The 17,176-nt window shown below is 33.1% G+C and overlaps 1 protein-coding gene across 2 annotated transcripts in view; it reads left to right on the top strand.

Annotated features, from left to right (window-relative positions):
- Positions 1-15,907, top strand: part of LOC148608988 (tetratricopeptide repeat protein 17-like) — a 55,431-nt gene extending 39,524 nt beyond the window's left edge. Inside the window, exons 21-27 of one of the 2 annotated variants that reach the window (XM_088541776.1) lie at positions 5,499-5,724; positions 6,104-6,233; positions 6,598-6,754; positions 9,452-9,529; positions 10,294-10,413; positions 11,689-11,832; positions 12,606-15,907. In XM_088541776.1, the coding sequence (XP_088397902.1) occupies positions 5,499-5,724; positions 6,104-6,233; positions 6,598-6,754; positions 9,452-9,529; positions 10,294-10,413; positions 11,689-11,832; positions 12,606-12,743 (993 nt within the window). In that variant the 3' untranslated portion in view covers positions 12,744-15,907. The remainder of the gene's footprint in view (positions 1-5,498; positions 5,725-6,103; positions 6,234-6,597; positions 6,755-9,451; positions 9,530-10,293; positions 10,414-11,688; positions 11,833-12,605) is intronic. The other variant, XM_088541777.1, reaches the window with a different exon arrangement.
- Positions 15,908-17,176: the final 1,269 nt, after the last annotated feature.

The following is a 17,176-nucleotide window of genomic DNA, read 5'->3' as shown; positions in this document are numbered from 1 at the left end:
TAATTGGATTGCGGTGCTATAATCATATAATCTTTTTTCTTTAGTCTTTGGGTTTTATATATATAGTGATAACTTAGGAAATAAAAGGTTGGTCTATTTAATTGGAAATATTAGATTGGTCTATTGTGGGCTTTGGATGTTAATAGTTTGCATTGTTAACTCAAATATTTTTTTTTTCTAAACTGTTCATTGCTTTAAAAGTAATACTTAATACATTTGTATAAATTTAATTTTCATTAGTAAATAATATTTTATACAAATATAAATGAAATTAAATAAAGTCCTATCATTATTAATGATAGACATTGTTTTAACCCTATTGAAATGATAGGCAATCACTTTATTTAACAGCGCTAACAGTGGTAATTGGTCGGTTATTTTTTATAGTTAATTACTTTATTTAACAGCGCCCCCAGCAGTAATTGGTCGGTAATTTTTGATGTTTTCACAGATACCTGTCAACCTGGGCTGGTTCAGCATGACACTTTCCAAATTTTCATTTCTTGGAATTTTTCATGTGCTTTTTCTAATTATTTTGTTACTAATAATTTATAATAAAAGTGAAATCACGGAAATTCCATAGAAACAAATTGATTATACAAAGAACTTATTTGTAAGACAGTTGAGAGAAAAAAAAGATCAGTTATATTTAGGACACACTGTACCTTTGTCAAGTTTGGATGCCTTTCAAAGGGGATAATTGAGTTTATGTAGACTTTAAGAAGATGCAGATCCTATCCATGTTTTGTACGTTAGCATGCATTATTGAACTGCTAAGATTAAGGTATCATTTTTATCTTGATGTATTTCATTCTTGATTTTGATTTTTTCTTACTTAAAATAATTAATCATGAATCAATTAAAAATTATTTCAAATTACACTCTGTAAAGGTCAGTAATTTTACTGGTAGTTATTTCTTAACCCTACTTTAAAAGGAATCCCCCTTCAGCCTCTGGTTGAAAGAATTCCAAACTTGAAGAAGGCAGCACATATTTTGACAGGTATGAACTGTGTTGTCATGTGATATTGTTCTATTTTTAGACATTTATACTTACTGTACAATTCAAGCTGGATATAATCAGTTAATTTTCACATTATTTGTCTTTTTTACAACCCACTGCAAACAAAGTTTGAGGGTGTAAAGGAATCACCATGTCTGTCTGTCTGTTCATCTTGTCAATGAACCTTGGAAGTACAACTCTCCTTAAACATTTAATAAAGTGTTTTATGGAGGTTGTGTATAATAAAAGAGGATAATTTGCTACGGTAGATTATCACACTAAAGGTCTCAGTATCATATTAATTTTCCCTTAGACTTCTATAGTGAAGTGCATATTTTTAGGATTTTTTTTTAGAAATATGTAAATTGATTCAATGAAACTTTCACTTATGTAGCATTTCTAAGGACATGTGAAAAAATAATTTCCCACAAAGAAAATAGGGTGAGTCCACGAAGATCGGACAGAAAAGTAGTCTTGAACTATAAGTAGCCATTTTCCCTACTTTCACTTTCGTTTTGCACTCATCAAACCAACCTTTTCAGTGGAACATTTTTATGTTATTATGTTAGATTTTCTTTTAAAAAAGTTCTTTATCTTACATTTCAATGTAATCATAAAAGTTGTTGTTTTTTCATATTTTCAGAGTATTCATTTTCATACTGAAAATTCAGAATATCATTGCCCTGCTCCAAACATGAGTTTTCTATTAAATTTTTATATAGGTACCCTATTCCAGGCATAAGACTAATATCTCAATGTTTGCCAGAAAATATTACTTTTGATAAAAAGCTGCTGCATTAGTCAAACTAAGCAAATTTGTGGTTTATTCTGACATGGTAGATACATAAGCTGTACTATGAGTTCCAAATCATTATTTAATCCCCACTTGTGAGTTCCATATATGGAAATATTAATATCTGAACCTCCTTTTTTTGTCTTTAACATGAGGGAGCCTCTTGTTTAAAGTAAAGTATATGTACTGGTACAACCAACTGTTCTAAACTGTAGATATGGTCATTTCAGTTATAATAAATCCAGAAAAAAAGGATACAAATGTCACAGTTTTAAAAAATGTAGCTTTTCATATGCAGAAAATACAGATTTTAAGCCATTTTGGTACACCAGGCCGATACAAATGGACCTCAGTATGACAGGAAAAGGATTTTTTCTTTAAAACAGAAAGCTATGATGCAAGAAAAATAGTTTACTGGTATAAGTATCATAATAACATTTGTCTGCTTTAGATACTTTTTGAAAAAATGTTATATGAAAAAACACCATTATTTTTCTTGCCGCATTAGAATCTGTCCATTTGAACCACTAAAAAAAGTCCACTAAAAATTGGCTGTTGACTTTTGTGACATTTCTGTGTTTAAATCAACCACACAGTTATATGGCAACTCATTTTAGTTATTTATTTGAAAGAAAAACAAAAAATAAAAAAAATGTTCATTTTTTCATATTTAAGAGGCAGTGTATGGAAAATGAATATTTTCAAGTCCTAACCACATACTTAAAATGTGTTGTAACTTGAAAACTATCCTTTATGCAGGAGTATTACTTGCTTTAGGTTACCTGAATATAGATATGCTCATCATAAATAGTCAAGATAATAATTTTATTGAACTGATATCCTACAAATTCATGAAAACAAAATGCATTTCCAAATTTGGTAAAGATTAACCATAAATGCAAAAAAAACAGAGCTACCATAAAAAATCAGGTTCAAAAGTTGGCTAATTCATCTTAAAAGTGTTACCTGCATTGGAGTACTACTTTTTCAGCTAGTTAAGACCACTTGCTGAATATCCAACTTTACTTGAAAAACTGGCTTACTAGGTCTCAGTATCATATTAATTTTCCCATAGACTTCTATAGTGAAGTGCATATTTTTAGGATTTTTTAAAAAATATGTAAATTGATTCAATAAAACTTTCACTTATGTAGCATTTCTAAGGACATGTGAAAAAATAATTTCCCACAAAGAAAATAGGGTGAGTCCACGAAGATCGGACAGAAAAGTAGTCTTGAACTATAAGTAGCCATTTTCCCTACTTTCACTTTCGTTTTGCACTCATCAAACCAACCTTTTCAGTGGAACATTTTTATGTTATTATGTTAGATTTTCTTTTAAAAAAGTTCTTTATCTTACAGTGTGATGTTTGCTCTATTTTATAAGTCATTGTTCATATCTTTTGACAAAACATTAGTTTGTAGAGAGGCAAAAAGAAAATGCACTATATTTTAATAGCATCCATGTTTTGACGTACACCCACTAAGGGATATGCAATACGATACTGGTACCTTAAGGGTCTTCTTACTGATAATTCAAGTTGAAGTGGGGGTATCCTTTTGTGAGTTTGCTTCAAGTTCTACTTCAGAGAGGTCAGTGTCTTGAGATTTTAGATTTTTGTGGTGATTTGAGAAGTACATGATATCATACTCAGGTGGTGTGCCATATTCTACCATTCCTTCCATAAAATGATTTTAACAAATGTTATCACTTATTTTATTTCTAAAATTAATAAAATTACCTGACACAAGTTGCCTGTTTTTCTTCTGATATGTCAGCTATTCAGGATTATGAGTGCTGGTTTTTAGCCTTAATTTTTAGGTTTAGCGTTTTCTCATTAGGGATTGTTTATGCATTCTCCTTCCCTTTCTCCTCTTACAAGAATTTGTCCAGACCATATTTAATGTCTTTTGACCTAGACCTTAGTTCTTTTGTGGATAGATGGATAACCAGTAGACAATGCATAGATAAGCTTTATTGCCATCATTAAACCTAAAGGATAATTAACTTGAAAATACCTTGAGCATCTGTGTCTGTATATCCTTCTGTCACACCTTGTGGAGAGAGATATTCTCTATGCCCTAACTTTTTGTCTTTTGGCCTACTTGTGCACTTAAAATCTTTGACATGTGGATGTATTTTTATTAGGTGATGTGTCACTTATGACCTTTGGCCTTGGGTCAACATCATGTATTTCTGTAAAGCCATAACTGATGTGTCTTTTGATGGAGTTCTTAGATCTTCAATATGTATTTGTTACCATAACATAAAATATTATGATGACATTCCAGTGACCTTGAACTCTGACCAGAAGGCTACTTTATTGTTTTAACTACATTAAGTGAATGATATCTAATGCTTTTGATAAGCTTGTGCTGCTAATGAGTTAAGGAAAAAGGACACACATGCTTTATTGTATGATAGTGTTCTTACTAGTTTAATTTGTTTTAGAGAGGATTGTTCTGAACCAAATATATCTCCAGGCTTGTAGCCTTCGATTTCTGTAAAGGTTGTAATTAATGAAGTCATAAGATGTACAAACTTGCAGGACAGTAAAAAATAACAGAGAGTGATTTCTTTACGCTTGTTTGTTTGTTGGGGTTTAACGTCCGAGCAGCAATATTTCAGCTATATTCAGACAATGAACATGAATAGGATGACAAAATGAACATGAAATGATAATGAAATGAAAAAAAAGGATGGGACACAAGGATAATGGGGTCGACAAATTTTGATTGCCACTGGAAAGAGGGAGAGGTGGGTAGGGTCAGGCAATTTAGCCTCCTGTGGCGGAGCCCTTTGGTTCCTACTTCGGGAGAATACCACAGTAGGGTTCTCTCACGTGCGAGGAACGTGGCATCTTTCCCAACACGGTGCACCACTATGGTTTGCAGTCAGGTTTTCCGTATTATAGCCTGACAACCCCAGCATGCAACATGCCAGGGGTACCCCATTCCACCACCTGGGGCACACATCCCAGTTGCTCTGTGGGCAGAGCGTCCTAGCCCCCGGCTAGGGTTCTGAGCACTATTTAGTCGCCTTTTACGACAAGCGTAGCGCTGCTGCAGGCCTATTCTTTTAACACCCGGACCTGCACAGGGCGATTTCTTTACGTGTGTGACCATTGAAATGGCATGACTAGCAAATACACACTCAGATTTCATGAAGATTTTTTTTAAAGTCCCTGTATTAAAGATATGTTACTTGAATAACTACCAAAACTTTGTTTCTGTTGACATCTTGTTTCTATTCCACACTAATTTTAACGCAAGCTTGGAATTAGGTAAGTAATCCTGAATATTTTATTAAGCAGATTTAATACTTGGATATTAACATGTTTTTACTCTTTTTGTGTCAGAAATATCATTTTTATTTCAGCTTCCAGTAATAATTTATTATTTTAATGTTTATTAATTAATTCTAAATATTTGATTTAAGGTTCAAGGCCTTATGAATTTGTGTTTTTATAATATTTTTATATTCAAGTACCAAAGGTTTCTCCACAGACCTACATTTTTACAAGTGAATTTTCTGTTCTTGATATCAATGAAATTCAGATTATTTTATTCCTCCCTTGGGCTTTCTTTAACAAAATCTTCAAATGAAACTGTTTTGTAGAACTGAAATTGCATTTGATAGTAATTATATGAAGTATGATGAGGTTAATAGAATTCTTTTGTGATCAGATTTGATTTGATTATAGGTAGATGATTTAGATAAACACAAAGAAGGATTGGAGAACCTAGAGTTTGTCCTGATGCAGCACCTTAACAGTAAATGTCCAAATAAAGGGTCTAAAGGTCCACAGGGACCTTATGTCAACAAGGGGCCACAGAGGAGACCTAAAAATCCACAGGAACCTGACATACATGATGGAAAAGAAATCAAAATGGAACCAGTTGAACAGTTGCCAGACTCTGAACTCCCTGGTATTACCTCAGACTTTTTAAATCATTTTATAACTTTTTGTATTTAAAATGTACATATTTTTTTTCCTATTTTACTCACAATTTTAAATAAAAAAGCCCTGTGCATACAAGTGTGTAATCTCTATTGGGATTCAGTGCTGGAGATATTTTTTTTATTTGACCATCAAAAAATGTCTCCAATGCCAAATCCCAAAATGGATTTACAACTGTGATGTTAGATGATTATTTATAGTTAGCATTAAATGTCAGCACAGAATGTGCACTTTTACAGAAAACCTATATCTATTGGGAAACATTTAAAATATTTTGAAATTGATGGTATTCCATATTATATATTGTTTAATCATACATTTTACTTCAGATTGATTATTTATTTTAGATACAAGTTATCAGATAGGACAGAGGTATCACATGGCAACACCCACCACTCTTGATTGTAATGCTCTGCCTAATATCAAGTTTAGTGAATTTACCAGCACTTATTTATCTGTCACTGCTAAACAAATAGAGTAAGTCTGTTGTAGTAGTCATGTTTTAATGCTTTCAGTGCCTTTTCACTTCAACAAAATGAAAAGTAAAAAAAAAAAGGAACTATACAATATATGATGCTTGGCATTGTATAACTCTTTGAAAAACAATTTGAGTTAAAGAAGAAAGACAGGTTTTAGTTGCATAGAAATTCCTGCAGGACAAACCCAGTATAATGGTAAATTACTGTCCAATTCAACATGATCACTAATCCTTTGAAGGATTTATACAATCTGTTTCATTCAGCGGTATACATGTAGGACTTTAAACTGAAAAAAAAATGTAGGAGTGGCATGTTAAATGCTAGTGCTCTTGTTTTAAGGCAAAAGTATTTTTTTGTTCCAGTTTGAGAAAACACATAGACTTTGAGACAGTAGTAAGAAGATATTATGAGGAACCTGTTTGTATGTCTGAGTTCTCTAGTCGATTGGAGTTAGATAATCTACCTGGGATGATAAATAGAGAGAGACTGCAGTATCAACCAGAGACAGGACTTAGAGAGGTCATTAATTAGGTCTTGTAACACTATCTCTTGTTTTCATATGATGTCTATTGTAGTAAGACAAATGTATTAAGTCCTGTTAAAAATGTATATAACTCTCAGTTATTAAGATAATCATTTGTTTTTGTCCCCACTGCAACACAATAAAGGAATCTAGTATTGGTTTAGGTCCCTTTGTCACTAAGACTACTAATTGGATCCTGTCATGCCATCATTACTAACCAGTAATAAGGTTATGGAACCTGTATACGACTATAGAAACTTCGGGTGGACACAACTCCTTAGAGATAACTGATTTTATTTAAATTTTGTAGGTAATTTCTTGTTATAATAAATATTTAATCTTGTTGCACTGAAACTTCCTAAAACAAATTATGAGAGAGTCACAGACCTTTACTTTTTATTGTTTGTTTGCGTTAAAAAGATAATTTGGGGATCTAACTATTCTGATACTTGTATTTGTTTATCAATATTCAAATTTTGACCCACTTGGTGGTCATATGGTAGCATGCTCCTGGTGTTTGTGAGTTGGTTCCACAGCTAAGGATAATGATAGACCTTCCTGTATTTGGTAGTCTCCTCAACCTACCATTCCAAATATACCTTAAGAGATCCAGTGACAACTGCTTGCCTCAGAGTCAGAATTATGTTTCAGAGTGGGGCGACATCCCTACATTAAGCCTGATTCAGAATTATGTTTCAGAGTGGAGTGTCATGCCTACATTAAGCCCGAGTCAGAATTATGTTTCAGAGTGGGGTGACATCCCTACATTACACCCGAGTCAGAATTGTGTTTCAGAGTGGAGTGACATCCATACATTACACCCGAGTCAGAATTATGTTTCAGAATGGAGTGACATCCATACATTAAGCCTGTTACTTCTGTGAAGTAAAAAAATTAAAAATCTGGTTCAGCATGTAGGGTCTGTTTGATTGCTCAACACTTGTCCTGAAATACACGAAATATCTGCCATAGAACGTAAAACTACAACCAATCAATCAATCAAAATTTTGTAGAATCAATAATAATAATAATAATAATAATAATAATAATAATAAAACTTTATTTTGAGAGTTAACACAGTTAGTGTACAAGAAGTAATCTTGCCTGAGGCCCTCATGCAACACAAATGGAGTCAGAAATTATATACACATAAGTCTGTTTACAAACATGACAAAATAGTACCAAACAAACAAACCAAACAAAAGTAACTAATACAAATATGTATTATTGTTATAAAATACATACTTGTATTGGTTTATATACAAATCACTTGTCACTCAAATACTGCTTGATTATATGTTTAAAGCAATATGTCTTTGAAATATTACATAATGTACTGGGTAATTCATTCCATAAAATTGAACCGGAATATTCAAAAGATTTTCTGTAGAGTTCAATTTTGGGTTTTGGCACTATAAACATTTCAGTTTTTTTACTTCTGATTAAGTAATTCTGATTTGAAGAAACATAGTTGAACTTATCTATAAAATAACTATTTTATGCATAAGCAAATATATATGATATTTAATCCTATGGTCAACATTCATAATACCAACTTGTCTGAATAATGGGGCAGAGGGTGACATATAGTCAGCATTTAGTATCAATCTAGCTGCTCTCTTCTTTAGTTTCAATATTCTATTCAAATTCACATTACAACATCCACCCCATACAGTACAACAGTAATCTATCAGAGGTAGTATATAAGCATTATAGAAAGTTGTCCTTGCTTTTATACTAAGAAAGTACTTAATTTTTGACAGTAAATAAATTCTAGAAGATATTTTTTTACAAATTGTGTCTATTTGTTCTCTCCATGTCAGACAATTGTCAATTTTTACAATAAGTAGTGTTTCGCATGATGACTTTTATAATTTCTGATAGAATTTTCAGTTCTGGTTGACAAGTTTGTGATAACAATCTTTCTCTTGTCCCAATTAACATAAGTTTAGTTTGAATTGTATTTTTTACTAACTTATACCCCACGTAATAGGTGGGAGATATATTGGAATTGCCTTGTCTGAATTTTGTAACAATTATCTTGCCTCACATTGAATTGATTGATTGAATTTGGTGAATTACTTTGTATATATTGGGCATAGGTTGTAAGCCATTTTAATTCTTGTACATTAGCAACTTCCTGTTTTGTCGGACTTGGCCATATTTCACTATATGGAATGATGAAGAAAATCTTGGCTCCCAATACATGGATTGATTTCATATTTCGTTTGTGGCTATATATAAATGACCAACTGGCTGTATGAGTTAGGGTATCCCTGGTGTGTGGTAAGAGTTAGGGTATCCCTGGTGTGTGGGTATATATAAATGACCAACTGGCTGTAAGAGTTAGGGTATCCCTGGTGTGTGGGTATATATAAATGACCAACTGGCTGTAAGAGTTAGGGTATCCCTGGTGTGTGGGTATATATAAATGACCAACTGGCTGTAAGAGTTAGGGTATCCCTGGTGTGTGGGTATATATAAATGATCAACTGCCTATATGAGTTGGGGTATCCCTGGTGCAAAAACATGTGCAACTCCAGGTTTTTATCCTGTTGATCCTAATTTTTATTCAGCAAACTTTACAGTAGTCATGGTATATTTTGACAACATCTTTGGATCACATCTGCCATTGTATGGCCACTTTAGCCTGCACCCAAACCAAGCCACTATAATGCATTTGATATTAACAGGTATTACAGAAGTTAGGTGGAGAGCCTGCACAGAGAATAGAAGTTGTAGGAACCAGAATAGCTAAGGCGTTAAAAAAGGTAAAATAAATTTTACAGTTTCTGAACAAATGAGTATGAAGGTTGGGAGTGTGATGACATGAAACATTTAGGACACTGCCCATTCTTAAGTGATTCATGGTGAAGAAAAAACCCACTGAAAAAAACATGTTTTCTTCATTTTTCACATTATGATAGACCTTCCTGTATTAAAATCTGCATTTTGGAGAAAACCATACATTTGTCTCCCACTAAAATCAAACAAATCAAAACTGAATCAAGAACAGTAACTCTTGCAAGGCGCCAATTTCATACACAATCTAATAATTTTTACATCAGAAGTGCAAGAACCAAATGACAAACAATGACCTGTTTAGTGGTCTGTAACCGTTATTAAATACTATGAATGTATTAATTTTTACGGTTGGTAATTTTCACGGATTTTGTCATGTGAACATATTAGCAGATATCAATTTCTGTGGTTTCTCTATAGTAAATTTTGTGGGTACTATTTTTTGAGGTTTTAGGTTTTCTGTCCACTGTGAAAATAGTGAAAATTAGTACTTGTATAGTAGTTAAATGAAACTAAGCCATTTTTAGGAAAACTTTTTTGAGGAATAACTTACTCACATAAATTTATATTTTTAACTATTGACATTCAAATTAAATGTTTTTTTATTGCCAATTGAAACATTTTTTACTTTAAAAGGCTTCATTTTTTAACATAAATTTTAAGCTCTGTTAGATGTAATTTAACACTAAGCATTTATTGAACTGCAGCTAATTTGCATATTTTATATTAACAGAATATGACATCATGGATACTGACCAATGTAGCAGCTCTATACTGGAGAGTAGAAGGAGATGCTAAAAAGGCTGTAGACTGCTTACGTATGTCACTGACTACAGCACCTAAAGAAAAAAGGGTTGGTATTATTGATAATTCAAAATCAATAAAGATTGAAGAGGGATATTATTCATAGTTCCATCATATTGATAATTGAAACAGTACAAGTAATTATAGCCCATATAAGGGTTATAATGTTTTTGACCTGTTGGTCCATCCATGTGTCTTTCCATGTGTCTGTACATGTATTAATTATTGTCACCTGGATAGCACTTCCATCTTTTTAAATCAATTTTTTTTAAACTTTAGCAGATAGTTTGTACCAATAATGTCTCAGATGAGATTACATTTTCACAGAAATAAGTCATGGGGGAACCACTTTTTTTTTGGAGGGGGATGTAGTAAAAAATCAGTAATTTAGTCTTGTTGCCTGGATGGCACCTCCATTTGTTGACCCATTTCCTTTGAACTTAGATAAATGGTTAGTGTTACTAAAATCTTGGAAAGGATTGGTTTTCACAAAAATCAGTCATGGGGAACAACTTTTTTGAAAGGATGACTTGGTAAATTAATTATTTAGGCTTGTCACCTGGATAGTAACGTCCATTGGTTTTTTACCGATTTCCTTCAAACTTTGTTGAATGCTTAGTAACAATAAAATCTTGAATAAGGTGAATTTTCATAAAAATCTGTCAAGGAGGGCCTTTTTTGGGGGAGGGAGATTAGTTATGAATTATTTTTATGCTTGTCACTATTGTTTGATTGATTTCAATCAAACTTTGGTGAATGTTCAGTTATACCTGATAATGAGGGAGAATCATCCTCATTCATTGATCCAAAGCTTAACATGTATGGATCAGTAGCAATAAAAAATTTCACAGAAATTTGTGATGTGAAGTGGCCTCTTAATTTGGGTATTGGGACTGAAGTTTTTTTTGGTATAAAGTGCAAATATGTTCATGTAGGGTATTGTGCTCACTAAGGTTCTTTAATTGAGATTTGAAGAATTACCAAAAATTCAGATATGCAACAGCAGATGTTAAATAAAGCTAATGTGAAATTACAACAGCGTCAATTGATGTTCCTGTTAATATTTGATCATAATTACTTCCTGGTTGTTACAAATGGTAAAAAATTTGTTTTGTTATTACAAGCTTACAGAGCTAAACACTAAAAAGGCTTGCACCATCACTTCACAAATTTTAGAAATTTTGATTTACATGAATGTAACAACCACTGAGCATTTATACACAGAAAAAATGTGGGGTTGGTTTCAACAAACACTATTGTACCATCAAAAGGTCTTGAAGTGGTTGTTTTAGCAATTAAAGCATGATTTTTTTTTATCTTATAGGACACTGCATTGATTAGTATAGCCAACATTTTTCACCGAGCAGGATATATCAACGATGCCATCTTAGCAACTAACTTAGCCTTAGATACTGCCAATAAAGTCGCTGTCAGTCATTTCACTATGGCTAACCTTTATGGTGTTAAGGTAATAGTCACCACATCATTGTTAACTAATTAATTACCATTGATGCTGGCTAGAACTTATAATGAAAATAAAAACAGCCTTATTCTGTAAAACCTTCTTTTTATTATGAATAACAACAGACTTTGATATCCCAAGATATGTGGGACTCTTTAGGTTGTGTGGACATGTGACACAATATAACACATAGGATACTTTAAATATACTGTAATTTGGATTTTTTTTTCCCATCTCAAAAAAATTATGGTCTCATAATGATATCATGCTGTTGTCATCCGCAAACATTAAGTATCCAGACAATAACTTTGGTATCAATTAATGGATCTCTTTGGAATTAAGGGCCAGAAACATGTGTTTTCCTGATGTCAAGACAATATCTCGAACTGAATGAATCTCTTTAAAATTGTACCAAAAGGTGTCTTACCTCAAATGGAATGCTAGGATTGATGATGAGGGTTGTGACTTGTATCTTTTAGGAATTGAGGACTGAGAAGAGGCCATTTTGAATTCTGATAAAATTCTTTTCCTGTGTATTATATGTTTCATTGCTATCCAGATTCATTTGTTTCAAGTTTGAATGTGTTACCTCCACTGTTCAGGGGTTGTCCTCAGTGCCTTGTGAAGAAGTTTTTTTTAACTTTAAAGTATCAACAAGGAAAGAAAATTTTGACATTTATTCATTACTCTAGTTGATTTTATGTTGATATAGGATTCTGGACAATCATATGGTAATTAAGCTTTATTAATCCTTTCTGTTTTTTTTTATTTTTTTTTAGGGTCAATGGGACAAAGCCACGCTGTTTTATGAAAGCACTCTAGGTTTACAGTCAACTTTTGAACCTGCCAAGCAGAGGTTAAAGGCTATTAAGTGTAAAATTGTGACACAAAAACCTGTTGCTATGCCAACAGACTAACTACTTATACTCATTTTTTAATAAGCTGATTGTGATAATTTGATTTTGAATCATGACATTTTTTTTTTCATTATTGAATCAGGGTTATATATAGAATGTAACAGTGACATTTCAGTTCTTATATCAGTTTTCTTGTCTGTTGTTGCAGTAGAACTTCAGGGGTGTTTTTTCTACATGATCAATTTTCATCATTTTGTAGTCGTCTTCTTCAAATCGTTCGCCATTACACTTGAATGCCAGTCTCCTCAACAAATCTGGTCGTCTTCTGTAGGTCTTTTACAGGTCTATACAGTTTCTCTGTAATGGGGGTTGGTTTATCCCATATCTTCTCTCTCTGTGCCTGGTGTAACTTGCATGTCTGCAGAAAGTGTTCTGTATTCTGCTCTGCTTCTCCACATGAACACATAGGTGATGGTATGACCTTCAAAACTCTGTACAGATGTTGGTTGAGTCTGTTGTGTCCTGTCCTGAGCCTGAAGATTGTAGTTTGCTCAAATCTTTTTAGTTGATGGTAGTAGCTATCTTGCTTCTGAGGGGTATTGTGCAGAGACTTGATGATGGTCTTCATCTCTGTGTAGCAGACAGGATTTTCATCTTGCTGTTGTTGAGCACCTTCCTTTGCTATCTTATCTGCTTTTTCATTTCCATTGATTCCACAATGTGAAGGTATCCACTGTATCTGGGTTCTAAGGCTCTGGATGGAATAAATAGCTCTTTCAAGTTGTGGTAGTTTGTTGTTGGTCAGTGCTTGTATTACGGAGAAGGCATCTGTTAGGAATACTACTTGCATATTTTCTGCAGTTTCCTTGATGTAATTTGCCACATGGATGAGTGCTTCTTCTTCAGCCTTGTAGTTGGAGCAATGTAATCCTTTGGTATTGCCATTGACTGTTGTACTCCATTTGGGTATTCTATGTAGATACCGGCTCCTCCTTTTGTTTTCGCATTTGTGGCTGAACTGTCTGTGTAAACTCTTGCCCACAATATTGATGGATACTCTTCTTCCAGCATGCTCATTGTTACCATCTTTGGCACTGAGTAAAGGAACTGTTGTCTGAATGGTTACATTGTCCTCCTCCTCTGCACATAAATTGTCATTCATTGTAAAAGCTATAGGTTTGACATGCTTAGGTAGATGTTCTTGGTGTTTTCTTTGCAATGCTCTTGTTTCTAGAGTGAAGCTGGATCTTTCGAGTCTGCCTGAGGATATTTGTTTCAGTCTCTCATTCATTGGGTGGTTTGGTTACATTGATATTTGGTGGCATGTATCATAGCTTTACATTCTCTTCTTTTACTTAATGTTGGTATGTTTGTAATTTCCTCCATACTAGCAATAGGTGTTGATTTCATGGCTTCTGTGATGATGGGGAGTGCCTGATTCTGGACTTTATCTAGAGTCTGATGGTGAGACTTAGCTGCTGTCATCCAAGCACTAGAGCCATATTCTAGATGTGGACGTGCATTTCCTTCATAGACAGATTTCAAAACTTTCTCATTAACACCTCAATTTGTACCAGCAAGTTTTCTCATGATGTTTAGTTTTCGTCTGGCTTTGGCTTCTGCTGTTATTATATGCTGTTTCCAAGTAAGTCTTTTATAGAAGGTTACACCAAGGTATGTTTGCTTATCTGCCATTGTGATATGGATGTCATCCATGGTCAGTTTGACAGATTGGGTTTTTGGTGAGTGTAAAGAGGGTTGCTGTTGTATTCTCTCTATTGATGGTAACACACCACTCATTGGCCCATTTGACTACCATATCTAATGCTGTTTGTATCCTGTACCTTGCAGTATACTCTTCAGAGCACCAGAGGACAAGATCATCTGCGTAGAGTGCTGATTGTACACCATTTGGTAGCTCTGGAACTAGGTCATTCATATAGAGTATGAAGAAAGTTGGGTTAATACTCCTCCCTTGTTTTAGAAGTATTTTTTGGCCATGCTTCCCATCTACAAGTACTTTTGCCCTACTGTTGTACAGATATGAGTTGGTCCATTTGTTCATTCTTCCACTTACTCCAAATCTAAGAAGTTTCACAAGAAGGCCATCTTTCCAAACTTTGTCAAATACTCTCTGAAGATCTACAATTACAGCTAACGTTACTTCATTTTGTAGTTACTTTTCACCTTATTGGTAATGGAGCCAGCTTTTAGTAAATGAGTAGGCTTACAAGAAAAGGCTTTTTTATATGTTAATGATGGTTAGTTACAACTTACTTGTAAGTATTTTAGTCCAGTTTAGCTACTGCTAAAAATTTCGCAAGATATGTATAACAATTTTTTAAAACATAATTGAGCAATTTAAATAATGCATTTTTGTATAGGCAATATGAAGTATTATTATACAGCTATATTTATCAACCAATGAAAAATTTGTATTAGGTCAAACAACCATCCTGTACCTTTCCGTATTGAACAAACAGAATTTTATATTGGCCATTATATCAGTTATATACCACCCTAAACAATGGTATGCATTTCGTATTGGACACTCAGAAAGTTGTTCATTTCAAATGGCCTGATGACTTTACTGTTTAATTAGATCAACATACAACATATGGTTGCTGTGATGGCTGTATAGTAAATAGGTAATAATTCAGCTAAGTGTATATTACAGAAAATATATTACAACTCCATATTATAATGAAAACTTGTCCTGGACTTACTGTATGCTTGGCTTTATCAGTACAGGTTTTTAGTATAATAAAGACTTGCAATATTTTTGTGTATTGTATGCTAAACAGTATGATAACCTTTTAGAATATAAAGTTTTGCAATCAATCAAATTTTTATCCATTAAATAAAGTCCCAACATTGTTTTGTTTTGTTTTGTTTTTTATTATTATTATTTTAATCCTCTATAAAATGACAAATGAATATAAATAGAAAGTTGAACAACTGAAAAGCTTGATTCTTAAAATAGAACCTAAGGAAGTGTGAAATGATTTGTTATTTTTAATTTTCAGATTGATTTCATATGTGCGAAAATAGCTTATATCTGCTAGTGTTTGAAATGCTTTTCTTCATAGCACAAAATTATACACTTGTGTTATGATGTAAATCTATATTGAGTTTAATCAGAATTCCACTCGAACATGGTCACTGTTTATTTTCTAATTTTATATGATTGTTTACTTGTTTTATTAAAGAATTTAATACTGTGATGAATAGTTTTTATTTTGTTCTGAAAGGGGTTTGAAAGAAGGGTTTTTTCTGCCAAAAAATTTGTAGTGAATATTGGTAACAACAAAAACAAAGCCTCAGCAATGGGATAATTCAACTTCCAAAAATCCCAAAACATGGCCTGAACATTTACAAAGAAACAAAGACAATTAACAAACACAATGTAGCAAATTTAAGATAGATTACATATAAAAACTGGACAAAAGGAAAACTTTGACTTATGTGAAAGGAGCTACATCACTGCAGCTAGTAAATGTTACTTTCAGTAAGTAATCTATCTGGTAAGTCTGTGTACAGATTACAGGCTCAGCAATAATGGATCAACTAAAATGTATACCCCCATAGGCTGAAGATGTTGGTATATTGGTACTTAAAAAGGGGATGTTTACTATCGGGAAGTTAAAATCATGGTTTGTCATAAAGGCCCTGTATTATCTATGTACAAATTAAGGTCTGGGTATGAGGCAGATGGTGTATCGGTTGTCTCTAATTTGTGTTCAGTTTAGATGTAGGTAATCCTTGAAACTGATTATTCAGAGGTAATAAACATTGACATAATGGAAACTGCAATTAAAGGACTTGGCTACTCACTCTTTTTTCTGTAGTAGCCCTTGTTAAAAACTGCTTCATACCAATATAGGAACAGACTGGCCAAGAGTGGCACACAATTCGTTTCTATGTGTATTCCAAAATGCTTGAATACATGTCCCTCAAATTTGACAAAATGTTGTAGACCAGAAATTCCTACATTTTAATAATCAGACTGAACACTTTTTTGTTAAAATCTACCTAATACTAAATCAGCATACCTTTTATTTCCCGGCTTTGTATAAGACCAGATCAAGTAGAGTTGACTTTACCTCAATCTAATTAAAACTAGATTTTGTAATTTGTCCACTAATTACAAGATCTAGTTTTAATTAGATGGACTTTAGCTTGTCATGAGGCAGTGTGATGTACGAGTTAGAAAAATCAAGTTGGTATACTGATACAAGAAGCAAGGCTATTGGAAGAAAGACATTCTTGTAGTTCATTTGAATTCTTGACAATTCACACCTGATTTGCAGCACTTGTAGAGTAGGCTTTTTCCAAAAATTAGAGATTTCCTCAATAAGCCCATCAGTCATCTCAAATCTTGTTCCCTGTATTTAATATACACATAAAAAGCTTATTCTTGTCCTCGTTTCCTCAATGAATTGTGGTCAAAGGTCATGACCTCTTATTGTTAAGGTACTTATATTTATTGTGGT

The sequence above is a fragment of the Perna viridis genome, chromosome 8 (assembly GCF_037379345.1).
Source record: "Perna viridis isolate PV_CMFRI_1.1 ecotype Kerala chromosome 8, ASM3737934v1, whole genome shotgun sequence".
Lineage (NCBI taxonomy): Eukaryota > Metazoa > Mollusca > Bivalvia > Mytilida > Mytilidae > Perna > Perna viridis.
Note: the sequence above shows the minus strand (reverse complement) of the source record. Positions and strands in the feature narration are given on the sequence as shown.